This window comes from Maniola hyperantus, chromosome 16 (assembly GCF_902806685.2).
Source record: "Maniola hyperantus chromosome 16, iAphHyp1.2, whole genome shotgun sequence".
Lineage (NCBI taxonomy): Eukaryota > Metazoa > Arthropoda > Insecta > Lepidoptera > Nymphalidae > Maniola > Maniola hyperantus.
Window position 1 is genome coordinate 7,123,721 of NC_048551.1, and position 25,931 is coordinate 7,149,651.

General features: G+C 36.2%; 2 protein-coding genes and 1 long non-coding RNA gene across 3 annotated transcripts in view; 1 reads left to right on the top strand and 2 right to left on the bottom strand.

Annotated features, from left to right (window-relative positions):
* Positions 1-20,096, bottom strand: part of Tis11 (Tis11 zinc finger protein) — a 59,655-nt gene extending 39,559 nt beyond the window's left edge. The window contains exon 1 of the mRNA XM_034977230.2: positions 19,390-20,096. Within this exon, the coding sequence (XP_034833121.1) occupies positions 19,390-19,449 (60 nt within the window). The 5' untranslated portion in view covers positions 19,450-20,096. The remainder of the gene's footprint in view (positions 1-19,389) is intronic.
* Positions 20,097-20,839: 743 nt separating this feature from the next.
* Positions 20,840-23,743, top strand: LOC117989438 (uncharacterized). Its single transcript, XR_011237698.1, has 2 exons — positions 20,840-21,189; positions 22,985-23,743. It is a non-coding gene; the product is annotated as an uncharacterized lncRNA (long non-coding RNA).
* Positions 21,501-24,391, bottom strand: LOC117989437 (uncharacterized). The gene is made up of 2 exons (XM_034976791.2): positions 23,939-24,391; positions 21,501-22,613 (listed from the first exon to the last, which is right to left on the bottom strand). Exons 1-2 carry the CDS (start codon positions 24,235-24,237, stop codon positions 21,725-21,727), a joined length of 1,188 nt encoding a protein of 395 aa, XP_034832682.1. The 5' UTR covers positions 24,238-24,391; the 3' UTR covers positions 21,501-21,724.
* Positions 24,392-25,931: the final 1,540 nt, after the last annotated feature.

The following is a 25,931-nucleotide window of genomic DNA, read 5'->3' on the forward strand; positions in this document are numbered from 1 at the left end:
TGGCACGTTCGTTGTGTTGTTGTGTGTCGGCGGTTATGCAACTCGACACTGACCTACCGGCCGGCGCGGGCGTGCCACTTTCCTTTGACACACTATCTATAAACGGAGAGACTATCACTCAGGTAAGCTACGTGATCGTAGATCAAAACATCTGATAGAAATGTTCATAATATTAAGAACTAGATGCACGCGACATCGTCAGCGTGGATTCCGATTTTTTTTAATTCCATGGGAACTTTTTCGGTATAAAAAGTAGCCCATGTCCTTCCCCGGGATGTAAGCTAACTCTGTACCAAATTTAATCAAAATCAATTAAACTGTTGGCCGTGAAAAGCTAGCAGACAGACAGAGAGACACGCATTTATATTATTAGTATGGATAGTATGGATAATCTTCTTGATATAACCTGTACTAAAAAGCTAAAACAGGATAACTAGTTAGATGATATTATATACATTTTTTTATTATTTATTATTTTGTAAGTACTAAGTCACTATGTAGTAACTTTGTTGATCTGTAGGATATCTGTAGTGGAGGTAGTGTAGGTAAAAAGAAAAACCAGCTGAGAAAATCCATTAAGGTGTTCATGAAACAAAATAACACTCAATAATAATACTTAAATCTGATTTTATAACTTGTGATTAGGTAGGTATAATGACACTTATAATCACAATAAAGATTCGTTTGTTTGCACGTTCTGAAATACAGAAAATAACAAACAGAACTGCACGCAATCACGCATCTGGCTTGATAGTCAGTTAGTTGCAAAATATTACATGGCAATTAATTTATAGGACGTGACGTAGATTGACAATGAGGATTGTTGCGACCTATAAGTGTCGTGTACTGTTAAGTGGCCATTGTAACAAACAACGTGATAGGTACACGTAAATGCAACTGCGCCTAATTAGTCGATAGTTAACTATTTAAACAAAGAGACTTGCTTGAAATGGTAGGAACATTGTGTGCAGTCGCAGTTAGAAGCTGACTGCATGACTTGGCTGTCTTAGTGCACATCAAAGGCCACTTCAGCATAGTGAGGACTAGCAGCGACCTATAAGAGCCCCCAATTAAGTTTTGAATATGAAAAACGAGAGGTCATTTGCCAAAACTGCAGACGTACATACATAGATGCCAGTACAGTTATATATCATTAATTCACGACATTTTACTCCACCGCAAATCTTAAAAACCTATCAAATTCTATCTTGAGAAAAAAATCCCTCATAATCAATTAATAATCTCTGCAAATAAAGATTTAAAAAAACCGGCCAAGTGCGAGTCAGGCTCGCGCAATGAGGGTTCCGTACTACAGTCGTATTTTTTCGTCATTTTGCACGATAATTCAAAAACTATGATGCTTAAAAATAAATAAAAATCTGTTTTAGAATGTACAGGACCACTTGATATAGTCACTCACTTCGAAAGTTGAAAATACTTATTATTAGTTCATGACCACAATTTAATTTTTTTGTGTGTAATCTAACCCTAAGTTCACGGTTTTTAGATTTTTCCCCAAATGTCAGTTATAAGATCTACCTACCTGCCAAATTTCATGATTTAATAAGATAAAAATTCAAAATAAAACGTCCTCAATTATTTTCCAAAAGATTTCTGTAATATATTTCGCATAATTTTCGATTCCAGTATGATTTCAGTCATAAGTCTCGTCTGTCAATGTACGAGTGGCCTTCACAAAAAGAACGTTGCAACAACAATCTGTTGTTTAAACTATTAATCGCTTCAAAGTAAATAAAATTTATAATTACAGCGACATTAAGATAAATAGACATTAAACAATAAACAAAGCAGGCTGATAACTGGCGAGAGCGACTCTACTTAATCCTATTTTGACACGCGCTTGGGGAAACTTGACAATATCATAGTCTTTTGACATATAAATAATAGCCGTCATAATGAATAAGGCCAGTGGAACCCGGATCCATAAATAAATAATAATTATACGTTAGTTATAATACAATGTGCCAGGTCGCATGACACATCCGACGATCGCGAGGTCGTTCTTACAAGTTACAGGTGCCCAATTGCGCACTGTGCCTCGAAATTGGGGTAACTCCCCATTTACATAAACACACATTATACAAGGGGGTACCGTAATGAGTAACCTGTTCGAATTAATTATTCATTATTCACATAAATACCTAGACACATGTAGAACGTGTCGCAGTAGGCAACGCAAGTGTTCGGGTTATTATTATACAAGCTCAGTTCGCCTATTGAAAGAGGCAGGTACATAGTTGAATTTGTTCTAACAATGGAATTGCAGCCTAAGCATACAATAGTTTTTTCCTGCTCAAAGCAGGTAGAGATAGTGAGTAACTAGATAAATGGCAATTTGCTGATATTGTAATGAAAACCGTAACAACCTTTTTTACGGTTCCGTACGTCAAAAGGAAAAAAGGAACCCTTAGGATCACTTTGTTGTCTGTCTGTCGTGTCTGTCAAGAAAACCTATAGGGTACTTTCCGTTGACCTAGAATCATGAAATTTGGTAGATAGGACGTACGTTTGATGTAGTACGGAAATCGGTGCGCGAGTCTGACTTGGGCACTTGGGCGGTTTTTTTGGTTACGAGGGGAAAACAACTGATTGTAATACCTAAAGAAAAATCAAACAAAATGACCATATCTAAAAATAATAATACTTCTGGATCAAAAGTTTTATGATACAATTCATAGTTTTTTATGTGTTGTAATTCTAATGCCTGAAATAAAATTTATTCATTTATATTTAGTACTAGCTGATGCCCGCGACTTCGTCCGCGTGGATTTACGTTTTTCAAAACCCCGCGGGAACTCTGATTTTCCGGGATAAAAAGTAGCCTATGTGTTAATCCAGGGTATAATCTATCTTCATTTCCAATTTCAGCCAAGTCCGTCCAGTAGTTTTTGCGTGAAGGAGTAACAAACATACACACACACACACACACACACACACACACACACACACACACACATACAAACTTTCGCCTTTATAATATTAGTGTGATTTATTAAGTATTTGACCATATTACCTATAGATGTAGTTAGAGCAATTAACTCTCTTGCAAGATTTACGGAACTGTGAGGTAACAGGGCAGGCAGTTCGCTCCGGAAGGCGGCGTCGTATGGTAACAAAGTACGAGGTAACAAGCGAGGGAGTTCGAAAGTTCGCTTCCTGCCAGCACGAGCGCATAAGATATCAAAGCACGCGCAGATTAAATCGATGTAATGGCTTCACGTTGCAACACCACACCACTCATGTTGACTGCAATCGTGCGGATCGCGCAATATGTGACGTTGCGCGTGCCTTGCTTCAACGGATAACTAAATCTAAACACAGTTAGTAACCAAACAGCTATTAATCAATGGCCTAGTAACTAGGACTTTAGAATCTCTTTTATATCACAGTAGTGCTCCAAAAGGCGCAAATAATTCGATGTCTCTCTATCTTCTCAAATGAATTTTCATTTCATCAAATTTAATCTTTGCGACCGTAAAATGAGAAAGATTGTTTACTGTTTACTTTAGGTAGGTACAGTTGACCGATTTTTAATAATACAGTAATTTTAAAAAGATTGATAAGTGCGAGTGGGACTCGCTCCGTAAGGGTTCTGCCACAACAATTTTACATAACGTTTGTTCCTTTTAAAGTTTGGTTTAGGATGGAGGATGAGGAGGAATTTGAAGAAAAGTTTATACGACATAGTTAATTATTTATGATCTGTCAGAACTCTTAACGTACTTAACTGCTCGTACAACTAACTTGCAAATTATTAGGCAGTCAAGTTTATTATTAATCAGTTAATACTTAATTCATATTAGGTTCCGTTTGAAATACTTTTAGCTGTTCCTAAGAACAGGCCCAGGTGGATCAGATCTAATAGAGAAACACAACACACTGATCATATGTATTACGAAGCTAATTAACTACAAGGGTTCTGGAGTTTCAATTTCAGGCAAAGAACCCAATAAAAATCAATAAACGATTATGAAACGGCGCCGGCGCTGAATCTGACGCTCCTCTCCGCTCGGCCGTGTCGTTACGAAACAAGAAAAGAAAGTTAAGACTGTTTCAGCTGAGAGAATGTCGCTCTAGTCGACAGCTTGCCACCGCATTGCTGCGATTGTAATACATCCCGCCCCCGTCCTACTAACCAACAGCTTGGCATGTGATGTAACTGCTTTAATTTACTTGCACTTTTGCATGCTCCACTAAGGCTGGCTCCACATTAGATCATTTTGGCCATCACGATTCCCGATATGCTCTATCATATCGGTGGTCAGGAGTTTGCACCACAGCTATTATACAAAACCTTTCCTCCAACGTCAATGGTTAGGATTCAAGATACGAGTATATTATACGGCATTACATCGGTGCTGGCACCGAAGAATATCAGGATATTCCGCGTTCTAAACTATTTAGTGCGTGCCATCTAGTCGGCTGCCTACAGTCTGCATCCCAAGCATCTTACAGACTTACACTTGTATATTATAACTAGTAAGTACCAACAACAAGTAGTAAGTAGGTTTGACCTAGATCACAAAAACTGTGGTGGATTAGTTTTATGACATCATTTAAAAACAACCAACTTTCAAATAACAAGCATTCCTTTGTTTAAATAAATGCCTCCTAGGAAATTACGAAGTGCGATTGCTATATTTAATAGATAAGGGTAAAATTTCATCGCAACAACCATTTAATAAACATATTAACTAGACCAGTCACGAAATAGTGACCCTCTTTGGCAGCCAACTTGCATATCAAATGATGTTTTGGTATTGCATAAGAACTGTGGGCCGAAATGTTCTTTTACGAGTAACTTCGAGCAATAATTATGTAAAGCCAAAGCTTCGTACACACCTGCGCTGACTGTTGCGTTAACTATTTAAATAGCTCGCGGAAAAACTGGTATTTCCTAACGCGTAATTTAGTAACTGACCGACTAATAAAATCTGTAAAAGTTGGATTCAACTAACTAGTTTTTGACTGTATTTTGTTTTAATAATAAAATGAGTCACGTACTGTCAAATGCAAAAAATACTGTTCGTTAAGTAATTTATTACTTGTTAAACGCGAAAGATGGACTAATTCAATATCAAGTAGCTCGTTCTTATTGCAGAACCGGAGATCACCTCAATAGTTTCGTTGTCTTTCGTAACTCAAATAAAATTTAAGTAAAGTAAATGAGAGAGAAAATCTAAAAAATCTCATTTACACGAATTATTAAATAAATAAAAAGATTGGAATCGTACGTGATACGTGAACGTAAATAAGGTTTGAATGAAGTGACTACTGTAACTATCACCTTTCAGTACGTACATCATGTAAGTACATAGTTAAGGTGGCTAATTCTGTTGTACATTATCTCTTAACTAAACTAAATTGACAGGTCAAATCTAGTGATATCCTTTGTCGCATTGTGAAAGCAATGCATTAGATCTGCAATTATAATTTAGTTTACAGATTGTGTAAACACAATTTATTAAGCACATTATTTCAGTAACTGAAAGAGTTTGAAATACTTAATACTTTCCTGAAACAAAAATATTTACTATCGCTCTATAATTGGTAGAGCAAAAATGATTAGATATCTTGCTATAAAGATTAGATTAGATATTAGAAAATTGTAACTCGACTGTCTTCTAGCCCACGGGAGGTGTGTTCATAGCTTTGTGGCAGCAGGTAGAGAGGCGGCCCCGGCGCTCGCGGTTATGGTAAAAGTGTTACACGACTCGGTCTCGAGTCTCGGCCTGCGCTCAATTCTCCGTGACGCAACAGCTGAGCGAATGTGTGCCAAAACTGCAGTCAGAACCTCCGACATCGATGCTGAGCAGGTAAATGTCCGCATTTACCCATTGTTTATGTAATACTACTGCCCAGTGGTGTGCACAGTTTCTGTACAATACGCGGCCAAAAGTGATGAAAATCGATCTTTAGAAGGAGAAAGCATATTTGTGTAGCACTGTCGCGGTCGTTGAGACCAACAAAACATCATGTGGGTATGACTGACAGAGACAACGCTCTACAAACCTGAAATGTCATTCTAAAGGCCGATGTTCATCACTTTCGGTCGCGTACTGTACATGGTTTGCATTTTCAGTACCAATCACTGTTATTATACTATGCGTTTCAAAATAGAGCCTCAATAGCTCAACCGGTATAGGAGTGGACTGAAAACCGAAAGGTCGACGGTTCAAACCCCGCCCGTTGCACTATTGTCGTACCTACTCCTAGCACAAGCCTGACGCTTAATTGGAGAGGAAAGGGGAATATTAGTCATTTAACATGTCTAATATTCTTTAAAAAAAAAAAAAAAAAAAGAAGACTGTTGTCCATCGGCAATATCACTCAGTAAGTCGACCAGCAATCTATTTTATAGTAATAAATAAAATTAAAATGTTTTTTGTTTGTCATTAAATCATACCGCTATGGAGCAATGGATCGACGTGACTTTTTAAAGACCTGGAGAGTGACATATGCTACTTTTTTTCCCGAAAAGTCAAAGAATTCCCACAAATTTTTTTTAAACCTAAATCCACGCGGATGCAGTCGCGGGCGTCAGCTGTTCGCTAATAAAATGCTACCTGATATATCAGAGCTTCAGAAGTCGATAAGATACAATAGGTAGGTACCTACACTTTGTTTATACTTTATATGCACGACAGTCCATATAGGAACTCCCATGTTTGCATTATCAGTAGGTACAGACTCTGTTTGGTTACTCGGACACAAATAAATAAACTTACTATTTGGTAGGTAAAATTTAAATAAGCAAATAAATTGATAATTATATCATATTGTACTTAACTAAGTATTTAGTTATTTACTTGCTAAGATAATATGTTCCTATTTATAACTGTAATACTAAGTAAGTAATTTCTAATTATTTTCCTCGAACGAACTAGACCGTTTCGATAATAAACTGATATTCATACAACTGTTTAAAAGCAAATAATAATAATATTATTATGTTAGTAAGTATGTACATGGTACAGCCCTTGTATAACCCGGTTTAATCCATGGGTGTACCTATGTATCAAAAGGGCTCTTGCCATGATATTCCTGTGCTCTTTGAGCCGGCAAGCAGTAGCGTGCAGGTCATAGAGGCATAAATGCACTGCTTACCCCAGTTGTAAGCTCAATGCATATTTTTCATTATGACCTGCCAGTAAACAGGTTCCTACCTACCTAATGCCTACCCTGGCTTCAAACCCTGTGCACGTCACTGCCGGCAAGGATAAGTCGGGACTCGGGATGACTTAAAATTAATTTGACGCAGGTTCCCTAGTAACTACTGTGGGACCCAAAATAAAAAATTCTTACGTGATACGTCTTGTATAATGTATCCATAATAATATATAGCAGATTCATTTATATTTTGTAAATAAGTACATAGTTACCTAATATTTCAATTAAATCGATTACTAAATAAGTACTTTACATAAATATTTAAAAGTACTTTAAGTAAATATATTGTACAATAAGTATGGCAATGCAAGAATGGCGAATGGCGATGTTATGTTAGAAATGGGAAAACTTTTCAAGCAATTTTGATATTTAGTACAAGAGAAATAGGTCTCGAGTTGCATTGTCTTCGGAAGCTGTAAGAAGTGTCCGTGTGAGTGATTGTACGACGGACGGGCATCTGCTCGGCAATGAACCCTAGCATTTGTTCTGTTGAAACTATTAGCGACGCGTCGCGAAACAACAAGCCTTAATAATAACGAACATCTAATGAATTATGCAGATAGTCGCTTTGATTAATAAAAAAATGCAATGCCATCAACCTAATGTTACCTACTCAATCTAGTGCTTTACCTACAAGAGAATCAATTTATTAATTAAAATCAAAGCATTTATTAAAAACTAGCTGATGCCCGCGACTTCGTCTACGTGGATTTACATTTTTCAAAATCCCGCGGGAACTCTTTGAATTTTCGGGATAAAAAGTAGCCTATGTGTTAATCCAGGGTATAATGTATCTATCGCCATTCCAAATTTCATCCAAATCAGTTCAGCCATTTTTGCGTGATTGAGTAACAACCATCCAAACATCCACACTTTCACATTTATAATATTAGTAGGATAGGCACCATTGTCGCTTATTGATCTTGAGTTTATTAATAATATTCAAAGTACAGGTCGCCACTAGCCAACTAATTAAACTATTGAATAAAATTTCGCAAGTAAGGTTTGTTATGTAAATTATATAAAGTGGTAGGACTCTACAGTCTACTTACTTAACTATTAAGTAAGTTGATATTTGCATTTATGCATAGTTATAACTTTAAATAAAATTGCAAACCTTTTGTGAAAATTAGCATTTAGCGCTTATGAAAGAGCAATGTTTTATTGAATGAAACTGATCTCTAAGGTTAGAAGATTCCATTCTCCATTAGAAGGTTAATTAAAAAGGTAAACAAACATGAAACAACTGCCGATTGTGTGATTAAACTTTGATTAATCATAATAAATTAGGTACGAGTATTTTTTTTTAAATTATAGCTATCATTGTGACTTGTGAGAGATATTTAAAAGAAATATTTTGAGTAAGTACATATTTACTTAATTACTTAATATACTACCTACTTAGTTAATAAGTAGGTACAGTACGCGGCCAAAAGTGATGAACATCGATCTTTAGAAGGAGATAGCAGATTTGTTGACACTGTCTCTGTCGTTGAGACCGCGTACTGTAAGTTCATACTTATAAAAATTTGATTAAGTAAGTACCTATGTAAGTACAAATAACATAAAGAATATATTTAGCAAGTAAATATCTACATAGTTGTAGGCTAACTACTTAATAATAATTTTTTAATGAAGAAGGTACGGTACACACTACATGTAACTATTGATCTAAAGTAAATATATACCTAATTGAATACGATTTCAAATAACGCAAATAATATGCGTGCCTAAAGCGAATGAGTTCAAGCTAAGAATCAAGGCCTATAACCTGCAGAAACAATTTAAGGTCAGCTGTATTTACGTACAAATTACTCACATTGAATTCAGCAAGAGTTCAAAATGTTAAAATTTAAAGGATGTTGATATTGAGAACTGAATACCGGAAAAACATTGTTCGCTGTCCTTAGGTAATTCTCTAAGCCGAAAAGGGGTTATAACCTGACTAGTTTAAATTGGTACCTACTAACGTTATCCACGTGAGTCCACGCCACGGTCTTCTTTCCAACGTCACCCAATGCCGTGGTCCGAGCCTCACATGTGGCGCCTTAGGAAGACGTTGCCCCTCCGATCTTTTCAGTTATTTTTTTGAGTCCTAGGGCTCAACCCTAGGTTGAACCACTCTGTGACGCTGTAGCGGCCAGTAATCCAAATCTTTAAAAAAATACCCAAGCTCATGGGATAGACATAACTAACTACAGGGCAGGATTGTGAGCTTTTTGTTTGGCTTGTATTGTCTGGCATGCGCCTGTCGGACTACCCACGCAGTCATTTCTCATGTTAATAGGCTGGAAGTAAGCATATAGCGTTTCAAACTTTCAAGACCCTAAGACCTCTTTTTTCAATAACTATATATATGGTTAACAATTCACAGGCTAAGGGGTCCAGTGTGTTTTGCAGTGCCCTAAAGGTTCTTTTTATAAGACACAGGCTTATCTTTGGAAACGAACTAATTAATACCACAATGCTACACAAATGCGGGTAAAGGAAGAATCATAATAAATTATTATGGCGTCATCCTATATAGGTACTACGAACACGAGTCGTCAAGTAGTTAAGTAGTTTGCCGCCTACTTTATAATGTGAGAATCAACAGATTTATGTATAGGCATACATAAATTTGGGACCATACTAGTCACTAATTAGATGTTCAGTGTCTCTAACATCAGTGTCGAATAATAATGCCATCTTCACATTGGGCAACGCAGTCAAGGCAAGCCAGATATGAATAAAAACTAAACAATATTCAAATAATTAGGAAAGCGCGACGCCTTGAGTCGTGTTGACCATACATTAGGTATAGTTTGGGTCGTGTCCTCACATCACAGGCGAGGCCATTAGGTTTGGAGGGAATAAAGGGTTGACTCACATCCGCGCTCGGTTGTTGGAGAAAGGGACTGCACTTAAAAATAGAATATTGCCGTTGTAAGTTCTTGCTCGCTGTGGCCTGTGACTCAGCCAGTGTAGTTAGGATTGACATCTACAAGTGTCAAGCAAGCATGGCACGTTGCTTTGTGCCGTGCCATGCCTCACTTGTAAAATGTAAGAGACAATAAAACTACCCGTTTATTACTGAAAAGTTGTCAAAGATATACCTACATAAAAGGTACATAAGACACGTCAAGTTGTCTTCGGATAGTGCATTGTCATTATCGGCGTTACAGCCTTTTGTAGCCCGGCCTACTCCAGAAAATTACTCTATTGATCTCTAACCACTTTAGTTATGATAGATAGATTTCAATCCACGCTTTCTAAAATACTGAATAACATGGTCTTCAGCTCAGCTGCTCTGGCTTGCGTGGCCTGCTTAGTTGATCAGTTACAATATAAAACACGCTGCGCGTATAAAGGCGTTGATCAAATAATCAAGCAACGTCGACCCGCTCGTAATCAGCCAGCGTATTTCCACTACAGTGGCTTCATTTCGTAACATGAAAGAGGTTAACGCAATGCTGTATGTGATAACCTAAGTAACTTACGATATAGTTATATGGTTGGAAACCTTCAACAAAGATTATAGTTAGTTATGTGTTTTACAAGGCTTTATGCTTCCTGTTACTAACTCGTTCAAACTCATTATATCTGAGACATTTCTCGTGTTTACATAAGTTAATAATAATTACTACGAAATAGGTACGTCACTAATTTGAAAGGGTAAGTTTTTAACTTGGTGAAACGTTCTGCTGACTGCTGTAACTAGAGGAACGAAATGCTTGGCAAAATGGCGCCTCAGTCCCACGCAGAATCTCATTTCACTAACACAGCATACGAGGAAATAATCCGAGTAGTTATTCTATACATAAGCAACGTTAGCTGCCACCTCCCACGATCGGCACATTGTTTGCGCTGCACTCGAAGGTTTCTGCAACGCCTAGATGTTGGGAAACGTAGGCAACTGAGGCCAGAACCGGCTATTTGAGAAACCTTTCAAGATACGATTGCGAAAAGTGTGGAAAGCTCGTGTTTGCCTGCACGCAGATTTTGTCGAGTAACGCATATAATGTAAACACTCGAATGCGTACGTTTAACTACTCGCATAGTATTCAGAAGTCAAGAATAACAAATTGAATGAAACCCCGTCATCTGCAATCAAAATAGTCTCTACTCAAATATGTCTTTTATACCCACTTTTATCTTTATTCAATAAGGCTTCACTTGTTCTTAGCCCTAGTCTATTGGTAAAGAATATTTGAGGCATTCGAGAAGATAATTCTATCGCCAAGTTCGGAAAAAACTTAGCAAGTCGGTAAGTAATTAGGAAAAAACGAAAACAATTTCCAATCATCAGGCAAAGTAGTATGGATAACTACGATGATACATTTCATTTTCATACGCTCTTATTAAAGACTCTTCCATTCTTGCCTCCATCTTTATCGTGAAAAGGGGCTTGTATACCGGTGCTTGTAGCAATTTTTTTGCAACAACGCCAAACAATTCAAATCCTTATCAGGACACGTGGAGAGCTAATCGCGTCGCGTGACCACCACAACCGACACCGCCTATGCAATTAGCTTGCGAATAAAATTCTAATTGTAGCTATATTTATAATTAACCCAGTCATAATCAACTCATTGCCGGCTCACTAGTAAGAACTAAGAACCTGATGGAGTGGCCTCACTGCGCGAATGTTTTCAGTTTGAGCGAGTTTGGCGAATGTTTGCCAATGGAGCCACCCCATCACAGAATTAGAAGCGGTTGGCCATAGTCCACCAAAGCTGGCCAACTTCGGATTGGCAGACTTCATACACCTTTGAGAGCATTACGGAGAACTCTCAGGCATACAGGTTTCCTCGCGATGTTTTCTTTTATCGTTAAAGCGAATATTTAATTGCTTCAAGTCCACATAGCTTCGAAAAGTTTAAGGCGCGGCGGGGTCGAACCTCCGCGCCGACTTTCCAAGTAGGAAGCGGACTAAACCACTAAGCTATCACGACACGGATTATTTACTCACTAACAATCAAACCGGAAGTAAGTACATATTAACTTCCTTTTCCTAATTATATTGAAGAAGTAAGTAACATTATTGAATAATCGCTCAGAACGTAGCTTTGTAAATAACTGACTGCAATAAATGCCTTATCAACAATAAACAGTACAAAAATATGAAATTATCTCGGCAAAAATGATAAGCGTCAGACTTCCTCTAAATGCTCACATAAAATGATGATAGGTTTGTTTTATTTAAGCAGTACCCAGTGTTAATGTTAATGTATAAGGCGAAGGACAAATTATACTTAAATTATGGACACAGACTTGGCCTACACCTGCTCCATTAAACTACATGTCCAAGTAATAACAGTTTAAAAATACATATTACAAAGTTATCACAGCGAAAATGTTGGTGGGGTCCGACTTCCTTTTAAATATTGCTTGTGGTATTAATTAGAGGTCAAATATATTAAATTGTTATTAAATTTTCTGCTATACATTTACATCTGCTCAGTTCAAGAAACATGGTCAAATCAAACTTACAATCCATACTAATATTATCAATGCGAAAGTGTATCTGTCTGTCTGCTAGCTTTTTACGGCCCGCCCGTTTAACCGATTTTGACAAAATTAGGCACAGATATAGCTTGCATCCCGGGGAAGGATATAGGTTACTTTACGAAGGGTGCCAACTAACTCTTATGACCCTATTACTAAGCCTCCGCTGTCCGTCCGTCTGTCTATCACTGTATCTCGTTAATCGTAATAGGTAGAAAGTTGAAATTTACAGAAAATGTGTATTTCTATTGCCGCTATAACAGCAAATAATAAAAATTTCAAAATGGCCGCCATTAAAATATAAAAAAGAAATAAGTGTTATTTCTTGTACGAAATACGGAACCTTTGGTTTGCGAGTCCGACTCGCACTTGACCGATTTTTGTAAATTCCCACGGGATAGGGAATAAGAGGTTTTATATTTTCGCCGAGCGGTCGCTGGTGGATTATAATTGCATATATCATAGCTGCTACAGAGTAGGTATAAGTCCACAAACGCGTTTCGCGTGCTAGCATCGCGCAATCGCACGCTCCGACGCGCCTTATGATTACATGCCTTACTGACCAACTAACAACAAAAGAAATAACTAATTCTATTATACGAAACTGACATTGTTTTTAGACGCGTTGATTTTAACCAATTGAATTAAATAACGCGATAGTATCATTACTTACTGACAGTTCAACCATTTATTTGAGTAGTTAAAAAAACCAGCCAAGTGCGAGTCAGGCTCGCGCAACGAGGGTTCCGTACCACAGTCGTATTTTGTCGACATTTTGCACGATAATTTAAAAACTATGATGCAAAAAAACCAATAAAAATCTGTTTTAGAATGTACAGGTGAAGACATTTCATATGATACCCCACTTGATACAGTTATCTTACTTCGAAAATTGAAAATACTAATTATTAGTCATAGACCACAATTTAATTTTTTTTTGTGAGATGTAACCACAAATTCACGGTTTTCAGATTTTTCCCCGAATCTCAGCTATAAGACCTACCTACTTGCCAAATTTCATGATTCTAGGTCAACGGGAAGTACCCTGTAGGTTTCTTGACAGACCGACAGACAACAAAGTGATCCTATAAGGGTTCCGTCCTTTTGAGGTACGGAACCCTAAAAACCGGCCAAGGGTGAGTCAGCTCTGATCTACGTCATAAAAGCTATTAGCTATCTGCATGCCAAATTTCAGCACGATCCGTCCAGTAGTTTGAGCTGTGCGTTGATAGATCAGTCAGTCAGTCAGTTAACTTTTCGTTTTTATATTTAGATAAAGGTCTGATTATGATATGATTGGCTGAATGTCCTTAGTCTTCACCTTACTTTAATGTCTACCTAATTTATAACTATAATAACTATTAGAACGTAAACAATTATTTATCATTTCCTGTCACAGCTAATTACATATTCTATTTACTTACATGCCAGATTTAACCTTATCTTTTGAGGGGCACTTTTTGTTCGACTAACGAAAGTAAACAAAGAGGAAATCTCCATAAAAACTTAAAAACATCCCACTTGCCAACGACTTTCCAGTCGTTCCCCTCTAAATTTTGGAAGTTGCCAACAATGGTTGATCGAACAAAGGGGAATTGTAGGACAAAAGCCTTTTTATCTTGTGCCAAAACGTAAAAAAATGGTTATAGTGAGCGGTTATATTTGTAAATAGGCAGCAGGTAGAAGGTTGTAGGTGTATTATGCAGCCCAACGGTTAAAAAGATCTTTTTTGTGCTATTCAAGATAAAAATAAAAGAAATACGATGCACCTTTCAAAATTCCCACTGAGATTTTGAAGGCCATCATACTTAACTCGTAAAGTCATGAAAACGCTGCAAATTACTGCGAAAATTAAAATACGTGAAAAGCACATAAGTAAAATAATATTAGAATAATATATAAGTATTACTTATGTAGTTAATAATATGAGCAAGGTAGGTAGAGGGTATATGCACTAATGGCTGACACATTGGAAATATGTATTTTAGTATGTAGGTGCCTATTATCATATTTTCAGTATTTTATACTTAACTAGCTTATTCGGCGACTTCTTCTGCGTGGGCTACACAAATTTCAAACCCACTATTTTAGCCTCTTAAGGGTTGTATTTTCAAAAATCCTTTCATAGCGAATGTCTACGTTATAAAAGCTATCTGCATGCCAAATTTCAGCCCGATCCGTCCAGAAGTTTGAGCTGTGCGTTGATAAATAAGTCAGTCACCTTTTCCTTTTATATATTTAGATAAAGATAACTTTTATGATAGTGGTCTCTAAACCTTGAGTAAAATACTGAATATTTTGTTATTATTTAAAACTACTTAAGTAGGTACATACTTAATTAGAAATAATTTTAATTAATAAAGTAAGCAAACTTATTAAGATATTTCAGTAAGTAGATAGTATCTAATTACTGGGTCATAGTTCCTATCTATTCTATCCAAACAGTTAATTTACCACGCTAATAACCATCTATGTACTTTAATAACTAACTACCTGCTGTACGGTTGACGTGAAGCATACGTCAACCGTACCTACATTTATTTAAAAGACTGTACTTTATTGTTACAAAAAAATTGCATAAGAGTTAAAAGTCAAAGAATCTCAGTTTTAAAAACTTGTTTATGAATATTCAAAACGTGCGCTTATATTTTATACATAAGCCGCTCCGCATCTCTACCCCTTATGCGTTATGTGCTCCACGGAATAACAGGGCAGCCCTAAGCAACAAGTGGCTTATATGCAATATAAAGAAACCACAAAAACCGTGAGCAGGTAGCGTATAAAAGAGCAAACGATTTATAACCATGTGAATTAGCTAATAGAACCGGTTTTACTTCGCCATTACAAATAGGGTCTTAAACACGGTTGTCAAGCGATAGTCGTCTTAATTACAAAGACTGAGGAGTCATTTCTACGTATAAAGTGAATATTATAATGGGAGCCACACCAGTCACACCACTTAACCGCGTCTGCCTCTTACCCCTGCTGAGATTTGAAAAGGATTTGTCAAGCAATAACAACGTGAGTGAGATAGGTTAAAACAAAAATAGGAAGATTAATATAGGCTAAGGACAAAAATGACATTTTTTAAGTTTAACTTACTTAACTGGGACGAAAATTAATAATACGTTCTAGGTACGTACCTATCTAAGTAGGTATCTATCTCTGGATCTTTCGAAGAAAAAATAGAAGGGACGGGTAGGATAGGAGATAATGTGTTTGACCCTATTAGCCTAATCTCAGAATTTAAAACGATTTTTGAGTGTTATCGGTTTCGTAAATATAAGGAATAAATATGGACCTAAAGTTCTAAGCAATTGAAATATCAGGTAGGGGTGTGCAATGTGCATATTATCTTAATTGGTGCCGAGTTGCCCAATTGAAAATTACTAAGTTATCTATTTTAGTAAGTACCTAATTATTAAAGGATTTTCTTTAAGTCTAATCGTAAAAAAGCTAAATCAAAATCCTAACTATACTATTTCTTCTAATATTTAAGTAAATCTTGAACAGTCTTAAACATTTATTTTGTATTTGCTGATTGTAGGTAGAACAAAATTAATTATTCTTAATAAATTCATATGATTAACTAAGGTAGTAGTTAGATTAGTGTGTACTTAATTACTTAAGTAGGTAACTAAAAATAATAAATATTAAAATAATATTAAGTAAATATTGGATGGTGATGTTTCATTACATTTTATAATAAATATTAAAATAATATTAAGTAAATATTGGATGGTGATGTTTCATTACATTTTAACTAGTTAGGCAATCTTTACGATGTTTCATCAACAAATTAGGCAAGCTCAAACATCTTGGCCAATAGTTACATCGAAGGCTTAGCTAGTTAAAAAAGTTAATAAACAAATTAAAACAAGACTTGCTAATCTCCTAACTATTTCTTAATGTGTTGGCGTTCGACTTTTACTTTTGAGAGGAAATTGGCTCACAAAAAATCAAATCAGATTCTTAATTTAACTGCCGTACGTTTAGAGTATGTTTAGAGTTTAGACCAGTCATGCCTAAGTAGCAACGGCCTACAGCAATAGGTAACTTAACTGCGACAAATTAATGCACTCAATGTAGACTTCTACAGATTTTCCGTGTACCTACTACAATTATTATGGAGCCTACTAAGTAACTATGTATTCAGTTAGGTATCATAAAACGTTAATAGACAGAACAAGGAAATAGTGAACGGATCTAGTTAGGTACCTAGTACCTATGTAAGTTCTGTAAACATTTTTCTCTACCTAACGTTATTCTATTCTATGTATTATACCTACCTACATTAGATGCATAAGTGCAACGGAGGCACTTGATTACGGACACGATCTTCAGTCATAAAGCATACGACCAAGAAGAGAAGAGAAGTTAGGATATAAGAATATGCTCTAGTAACTTAATCCATACTAAGTAGGTGTTTTTATTTGAATTAAAAAATTTTTACAAAAAAAATAAAAACCGACTTCGTTACACAAACACTAAAAATTGAAAAATAATTTAATTTATTACCGAATATATTATGTATACAAGAGTTAATATAGTTCCATTATAATACTTTTTGGTGCCGGTGCCAATTAGCTTTAGCTGCGCGAATCGTCTAGACTTCGTATTTTTATGGGACTCCACAATGGCACCTCATTGGCACCGACCCCAAAAAATATTATTATGGAACTATATTAACTCTTGTATACATAATATATTCGGTTATAAATTAAATTATTTTTCAATTTTTAGTGTTTGTGTAACGAAGTCGGTTTTTATTTTTTTTGTAAAAATTTTTTATTTCACAATTTTTAGTGGCTCCATGGAATTATGCTATGACTGGTTAAAAATCTACTGTTTACTAAGCTATTACACTGATCGCGAGCAATTTACTCTTATCCGTTGAGGAGTTCCAGTATCTATCTTCGAAGATATTCATCAGATCTTCACCAAATTGAAATGGGACCAACTTTGAAGTATACCCTTTCAAACAAAAAAAGAATTTTCAAAATCGGTCCAGGCGTTTTCGCGTAATCGGGGAACATACATAAAAAAAAAAAAAAAAAAAAAAAAAAAAAAAAAAAAAGATTCCGACGAATTGAGAACCTCCTCCTTTTTTTGAAGTCGGTTAAAAAAGAAAAAAATGTTAGGTACTGCAGTACACTATACATACCTTGGTAAGGTAAGGTATGATAAGGACAAAACGTGTACGACACGCGGTGTTACTTTTTAGGTTATGTTATTAGATAACAATGTTATTGTTTAATGCTTGCTTGGAAAGTGAAATCGGCTTATTAAGTAATTATTTTACAGACTTCAAAGTTATTAATTGATAGTAAATTGGTTTACTATGGAAATGTTTTAAAAAACGAAATGATAAGGAATGTTACCTATTTCGGTCAATTGTTGCACTTAAGTAAAAAGGTGGATGTCAGCACCTAGGTACCTAGTCTACGTATTATAACTATTACACTTCGTTAAGCCCTACTGTCTCTTTCAAATATCCAAAACCCTATGTAAAACGCAGTTGATGGGTAAGAAAGGGTTATGGTAAGGACTAAGCCTGTTGAAATACATTCAGATTTCAGGGCTGCATCATCATTTAAGTATTTGGTGTGATTGCAGTCAAGCGCAAAGTTGTTAAAAGTTTCATTTATATAATAGTTGTAGTGTCACCAACAGTAATTCATAATTAAAAATGTATTGTGTAGACAGGTTAAATTGGTATTTGGATCTTCTTTAAATACTTATTCATATAAAGCAATTCAAAATCAATTTGAATAACACAATACACATAATACCTACCAAATCCCTTACATGTCGAAAAATATTTAAGGTAGGTAGGTATGTTTGATATACGTTGACGGATGACAGAAGTGAGTGGAAGAAGAAAACACCGACCCCAAAAAATATTATTATGGAACTATATTAACTCTTGTATACATAATATATTCGGTAATAAATTAAATTATTTTTCAATTTTTAGTGTTTGTGTAACGAAGTCGGTTTTTATTTTTTTTGTAAAAATTTTTTATTTCACAATTTATAGTGGCCCCATGGAATTATGCTATGACTGGTTAAAAGTCTACTGTTTACTAAGCTATTACACTGATCGCGAGCAATTTACTCTTATCCGTTGAGGAGTTCCAGTATCTATCTTCGAAGATGTTCATCAGATCTTCACCAAATTGAAATGGGACCAACTTTGAAGTATACCCTTTCAAACAAAAAAATAATTTTCAAAATCGGTCTAGGCGTTTTCGAGTTATCGGGGAACATACATAAATAAAAAATCCGACGAATTAAGAACCTCCTACTTTTTTTGAAGTCGGTTAAAAATAAAATTCGAGACTCCAGTCGGTATACATCGATGGTCTGTACAATATTTTTAAAGATTTAGGTAGGTACAATTAGGTATTTGATTCGAGCACTAACTATTAAAGTGGTTTGTGGATTCGAGATATTATCGGAACAAGTGGGAAAAATGTTTCGACTTCGTAGGTAGGCACAGGTCGTGAGTAGTTATAGGCTCAGAATACAGATTCTGAGGTTATAGGTATAGACTGTTTAATTTATTAAAACATCATAATTGGCAAAAGTACATAAGTGTACTGTGTAAATTGTAAGTACTTATTCCACGCATTATATGAAGTAGGGGAAGTAGGTATTATAATTTTGAATTCATAGATATGAAACTTGGAAAAAATAAACTTTGCTTACCTTCAAGAACAGATCACCAAAATCATACAGCGCAGACTGATGCATTATAGCAGTAGACATTATGTAAAACCAACTCGACACTAATTACGATCCAGGTTTTCAGTGCTTGTTTTACAATTTAAAAAGTGCAACTTGACAGATCCACTAGAGCACGAATTTTGAGGTTAAACTCACTGTAATTTAGCAAGTTGAGAAAAGTTCACGATATTTTAACGAGAATTTTTAGAAAACTTATGTAAACAGGTCCGAGTTTGTAAAATATTTAGTGAAATGATGCGTATTTGTTTTTACGGTCGGTGACCACAGATTGAGACCGAACTAGTTGGCTAAGGGCAATGTTTTTTTGCTATGCCCTCCACGACTGAGCCAGTTTTATAATTTTTGAACACAATTTCGCAAGCGTTGCGAAAATGTACAAAACAGTCCTTTGTTTCGAAATGTCACTTTTTACGCGTCTATACGGAAATTCACAAATACTGGTCAAAACTCTGCGCGAACTGCATCGAAGTAAACTTTAGACAATAAAAACTTTTTTATTTGTCCAACTTTATACTCCAAAACGTTTACAATGCTGGCTGCATAAGTCGCAAGTTAAAAAAATAATCGCAGTGTCAACGTCCGCGCAAAACGCACCACACGTTCATTCCGTATCACGCTTGCTCGCGCACTGAGCCCGCAATTCGGTTCGCCCGTGACTTGTGAGCCGGCAGCGGGCGGGTGGATTTTGTTTTCAAATCAAACAGCACGATCACGTTTTGAAACGAGATTCGTTTTCCGATCGGGTGCGCTCGGGGATATTCGGCGGTTTGTTTTGTTGTTGATTGCCCGCCACAATAAAAATGATATAACCACGTAAAACCTCTGTATCATGGTCCTCTCTTGACTGCTTCACTGTTAATTTTTGTTATTTATAAACGTTTATGTAGGTAAGGAATATTTAAGTAGGTAGGACCTATTATAATAAAAACTAGTTACTGTCAGACATGCGTTGCAATTTGCAGCGCTATTCGCGTGCAATACAAGATAGCCCTTGACTACGATCTCACCTGGTGGTGGTAGTGATGATGCAGTCTCAGATGGAAGCGAGCTAACCTGAAAAGGGATGGCCGTTTTTATTAAAGGTTCGTACGCACCTGAGCGGCGCGGCGCGGCGCTTCAGTCCGACTGCAGAACGCGTCACCTCAGGCCGCTCGACGGTGCCTACCGCACTACAACTTCAGTACGCGGCACCTCGCGTCACTTGCGCGTCACTTTTATACCCGTTCGCGTACGAGCGCGAAGCGCCGTGCCGCGCCGCTGGGTATGTCGCACTAGCGTCACTGCACTGCGCGTCGCTTCGCTGCGCTTCAAAATATTCTCTCCCGCCGTGCCGCGCGGCAACGCGCGGTGAAGCGCTGTGCAGCGCCGCTCTAGTGCGATATGCGCCATACAAAGGGCCGAAACACATAAGCGCGTTGCGGCGCCGCGCCGCTGAAATCGGCAGTGCGCTATAGCGGTGCGGCGCCGCAACGCACGACGTGAATTCCAGCGTTATGACGTCATACTTGTTGACAAGGATGCAGTTTGTTTCTAACACTCTTGCAAACAACACGTGTCAACCGAGAAGCAGTTTTAAAATTAAAATGTCTGACGTTGACGTCGATCTGTTTATATCTTCGGTTCAGGAACACCGTTGTTTGTGGGATACTAGTGACGAAACCTATAAAGACAAATTTATAAAACAAGAAGCATGGAAAAGCATTTGTGAGATCGTTTATGTTGATTACAAGGAAAAAAACTCAACCGAAAAATCAAAACTGGGTAAGTAGTAACATATAGTCTTAGGCAATGATATTTTAAACTAAAGATAAGTTACGTTCATAGTAATTTACGTTTTAAATCTGTTCCTGTGTTTAAATCATTACCTCCCAGCAATCCAAAACTGCACACATTTGCAAGTTTTACTGATTAGCAAACCAAAAGATATGAAATAAAACGCAATTGAAAGAGATAGCTATAATTTTAATGGTTGCACTTCAAACGTTTCTTGTGCATAGAGTAACATTTATAGTCGTAGAGTGGACACTTGATTCAAAACTATTCAAAAGTACATAGATAAGAAATAAAACATCTTACAAAAGTAAATCACATTTATTGAAAATTTTAACAGTGAAATAATTAATAATGAAAGAAAAGAAATAAAATACACATTTTTAACCGACTTCAAAAAAGGAAGAGGTTACTCAGTTCGACCGTATATATGCTTTTTTTATGTTTGTTCACAACATGTTAAATAGTTTGAATCAAATGTATTAAGGTATTATTTGTATTTTGAACTGAGTAGGTATACGAACATTCATATTTTGTTTAATTGCCAACTTAGGGCGCCAACATCACTGGAAAAGTAATTACAAAAATCATTCCGTATTAGATGTGGGCTTAAATTATTTTCATTTGCTGTGGGCAAATGCAACATTTGCAGATCAGAATCATCAAAGATAATGTCATCGGTCGCTTGTACTCCATCTCGATTCAAAACAAAGTTGTGCATTACACAACATGCCTTGATAATGTCTGTCGCAAATTCGTATTGCACATTCATAGATCGATGAAATATGCGCCATTTATTGGCTAGGATGCCAAAAGCGCACTCGACATATCTTCGGGCACGACTCAGTCGATAATTGTAAACTCTTTGTTGTACCGACAAATGTTTTCCTGAGTAAGGGCGCATGACGTTATTCGAAATTGAGAATGCTTCATCTCCTACAAAAACAAATGGAGTTTCATTTTGAGAACCTGGTAAAGGCTTTGGTACAGGAATAGGTAATTTGCGTGTCATAATCAAATCATAAAGTTTAGAGTTCTGGAAAACGGTGGAGTCACTTTCCTTGCCATACGCTCCTATATCGACAAAAATGAATCTATATCTAGAATCTACAAGAGCTAATAAAACTATTGAATTATAGCCCTTATAATTGTAAAACAGTGATCCACTGTGCGCAGGACATGTAATACGGACATGTTTACCATCAAGAGCTCCTATGCAGTTAGGAAAATTTGCTTTCTTGTCAAACTCAATAGCGACATCTTCTAGAACCTGTTTTGTTATAGGAGGTATATTTTGACTTGATAGATGTTTCCATATGGCGCGACAAACTGTCCTTACAATTTTTGCTATTGTACTTGCTCCTCGGAAGTAATTCGTATGCATGGTTTTAAAGTCACTGCCGGTTGCTAGAAATCTAAAATGAAATAATAATTAGTAGGCAAATAATAAAATAATACAAATGTAGGTATAATCAAACTCAAACCGCGCAGGTAATAGTGTTGCTAAAGGAATAGATTTTCAAAGATAGACAGGTAGTTTTTCAAAGAAGTACTCAATAAATATTTTACATTATGGTTGTTCTAGGCAAAGTCAATCAGTTTTTAACTTGCCTAAGTCAAGAAAAAGCAGAAAATTATTCTTTTTCGGCGGCCAGCCATTTATATGAAATTGGATGGACCGAAAGTACTTATGAAAGTTATATCAAATTTTATATGTAGTATAAATGGAATCTAGGGAATTTTAGTCTTTATTACTATTTTTCACTTGTGAAGTTTTTTGTTGCAGGTAATGATTTAGTCAAGAAGTGGAAGGCCATAAAAGATAATTTTGCTAAATATCAAAAAAAACTAAAAGATGCCAATCGATCAGGAGCTGGAGCTGCAAAAATTAAAGAATATCACTTGAATAAACAATTACAGTTTTTGAAAAAGGTTTCACAAAATGCAACTGATTCCAGTTTATGCGTAGCGGAAGGAGATATTGAGAATGAAATAACGGCATTGCCTCGTTATAAAAGTCAACCACGAAAACGAAAGGCAGATGATAAGGATGATATTGAAGAAGATTTATTGGCAATATTAAAAACACCGGAGAATAGACATTTGCATTTTTTCAAGGGGATTTTACCATCTCTACAATCGTTAAATGAGAATCAAACATTGATATTTCAAAGTCGGGTGCTTCAAATATTAACCGACATTCTTCAACCTTCAATTCATCAAAATACACATCACGGCTATAATCAAGAATATCAGCATCAGGGTTACAATCAAGGATATTCAACTATGAGATACGATAATACGGTTCAGAGTGGCTACCACACTTCTACTCCTGGAAGTTCGATTACTGAACAGAGGACTACCTCATCATCAAACCAACAACGTCCAATAAATTCACCATTTTTACTGGACGAAACGTCAGCTACTTCCTATGTTTCACAAGATGAGGAGTTTGATTTTTCTTAAATTGATCATTACATTTTTTAAGGCCTATTAAAGTATTCTTAAAGTAAGAAAATTGTATAATGCAAAAAGCTTAATTTGATTCTGTCTTGTTTCATTTGAACCTGGCTTTGTACCACTAGGTACCCCCAAACCATGAACACTAGTGATGCAAAATTTTTATCGACACCCCGCTAGTACCACAGGTGTATAAAGCCAGGGGTACAAATAAAACTAAACATTTGATTCCGAGTGCCATAAACATCAATAAAAAAAATAAGAAACCTATTTGTTTTACCTTAAAGTTAAGCCCAGCATTTCCAAAGCAGTAACTGGTTTTCTTCCTTTATTTTTTTTCTTCTGTATATATTTTGATAACTCGCTTAATAGCTCTTCAAATGATGATATACTCATTCTAAAGTAGGCAACAAATTTTTTTTCGTCTATCTTTAATGCTTCGTATTTTTTAGAAAAGAACTCGCCATTTGGATTCATACCCTTACTTAATGGATGTATCCAGTATCTTCTTTGCCGTATTTTTAAGATAGAATAATGTCTTCTTAATAACAAATAAGCAATAAGTTTATTACGATCCATCGCAGAGAGACGTCTATCCACACTCAAAAATCACGAGAAAATGGTTGCCCTACCATAATGCCCTGTTTCGCGACGCCGCAACGCGGCAACGCAACTGCCGATTTTGGCGTTGCGGCGCCGCAAAAATAAGCAGTTTGCGTTATGTGTTTCGGCCCTTAAACCTGCACTCCTTTGGTTTCTACACGGCATCGTACCGGTACGCTAAATCGCTTGGCGGCACGGCTATGCCGGTATCCTCCCACCAGACCAGATATAATATTTTTTACCCAATTGTAAAATTTAATGTATACTTGGTCAACTTCGAGAGTAGACCCGGTTCACTAATGATTGACAAAAAACGTATAACAAATTATCAGTTCACCTAAATTTTTGAAAAACTAATCAAATCACAAACGTCGTATACCGCAAACATATCATTTTACAAAAGATCATTTGACAAATATTCTATTCACAAATGTTTTACTTTGCAAATTTGCTGAATGTTAAAATATCATTTAAAAATTTATTATTTCACCAAGTAATTTGTTTTTCAAATTCGCGATTTTACAAAATAATAGATGATAAATTTATTATTTAATAAAATAACTAATTAACAAAAAGACACAAAAAGTCTGTTTTGCATACATATGCAACGCATTACGCAGCAATAATATCATGGAGCTCCTTTTTTCTGGGTGGTAAAAAAAAGAAACAACCCACGAAGGGGATGGCGGGGTCTTACAGACCCCGCCATCCCCTTCTAACCTAACCATTCCGAGTCGCTCTTGATGGTGGAAGCGGGGGGGAGGAAAGAGACCCCCCATTACAGTAAGCGGTCTCTTCCGTCGGCCCGGTCGACATATAAATGATTTGGTGAATTCTTAAAGTATTTATCAAACAGTTCATTTTATCAAACAATTCATTTTATCAAAAAACAAAGTGCGATAATATGTTGTTTTACTAATTAACACGATTAAGAAATCAATTGTTTGTCAAATGATATTTTATGAAATAACAATTTGTCTGGTAATTTGTTTTATCAAGTGAATTATTTGTATATAAGTTTTATAACGATCATAAAATGATTGATAATTTTGCCAGAATTTGTTTGGGTAATGAAACTTTGTCATTTGTTTTTTGTCAATTGATTGGTCACCAGTAGACCCTTCGACAGCAATCTGCTTCGGAGTGGACCAGCAGGGGTATCTCAGTGATATTGTTGGCCATGGCTAATGACCTGGCAGTATTCCGGTCGATGGGGATGCGTAAACGCATTTCCGAGCGTTAAAAAAAAGGGGGTTTCTCAGTGGCTAGATAATTTAGTTGAAAGTTTCTAATAATTAAATGTCAAACCATAGATTAAATTATTCGTCTCGCTCGGCTGGTCAAACTTAAATTTTCTATTCGTTAACGTCAGTAACTGAACATGATGGTCTTGTCTAGGTTCACCTGGATACGGATACATCGTCGTGAAGGTTATTGAGCATCTGTTAAGCTCTCTCTACACCAAGCTTGCGATGATGGTGAAATCATCAGCGGAGGGGGAAATGTGCTCTTCAATTGTGTTGCCTTGTCCATTCTAATCAAGAGTCTTATATTTTACTGAGCTATTTGATGAGAAAAAACATTTTTGGCCTGATTTAAAATATTTTTTACTAATAAGCGTTAACTAAATTTTAATAACATAACATAAGTTGATGAAGCTATTTTCTATG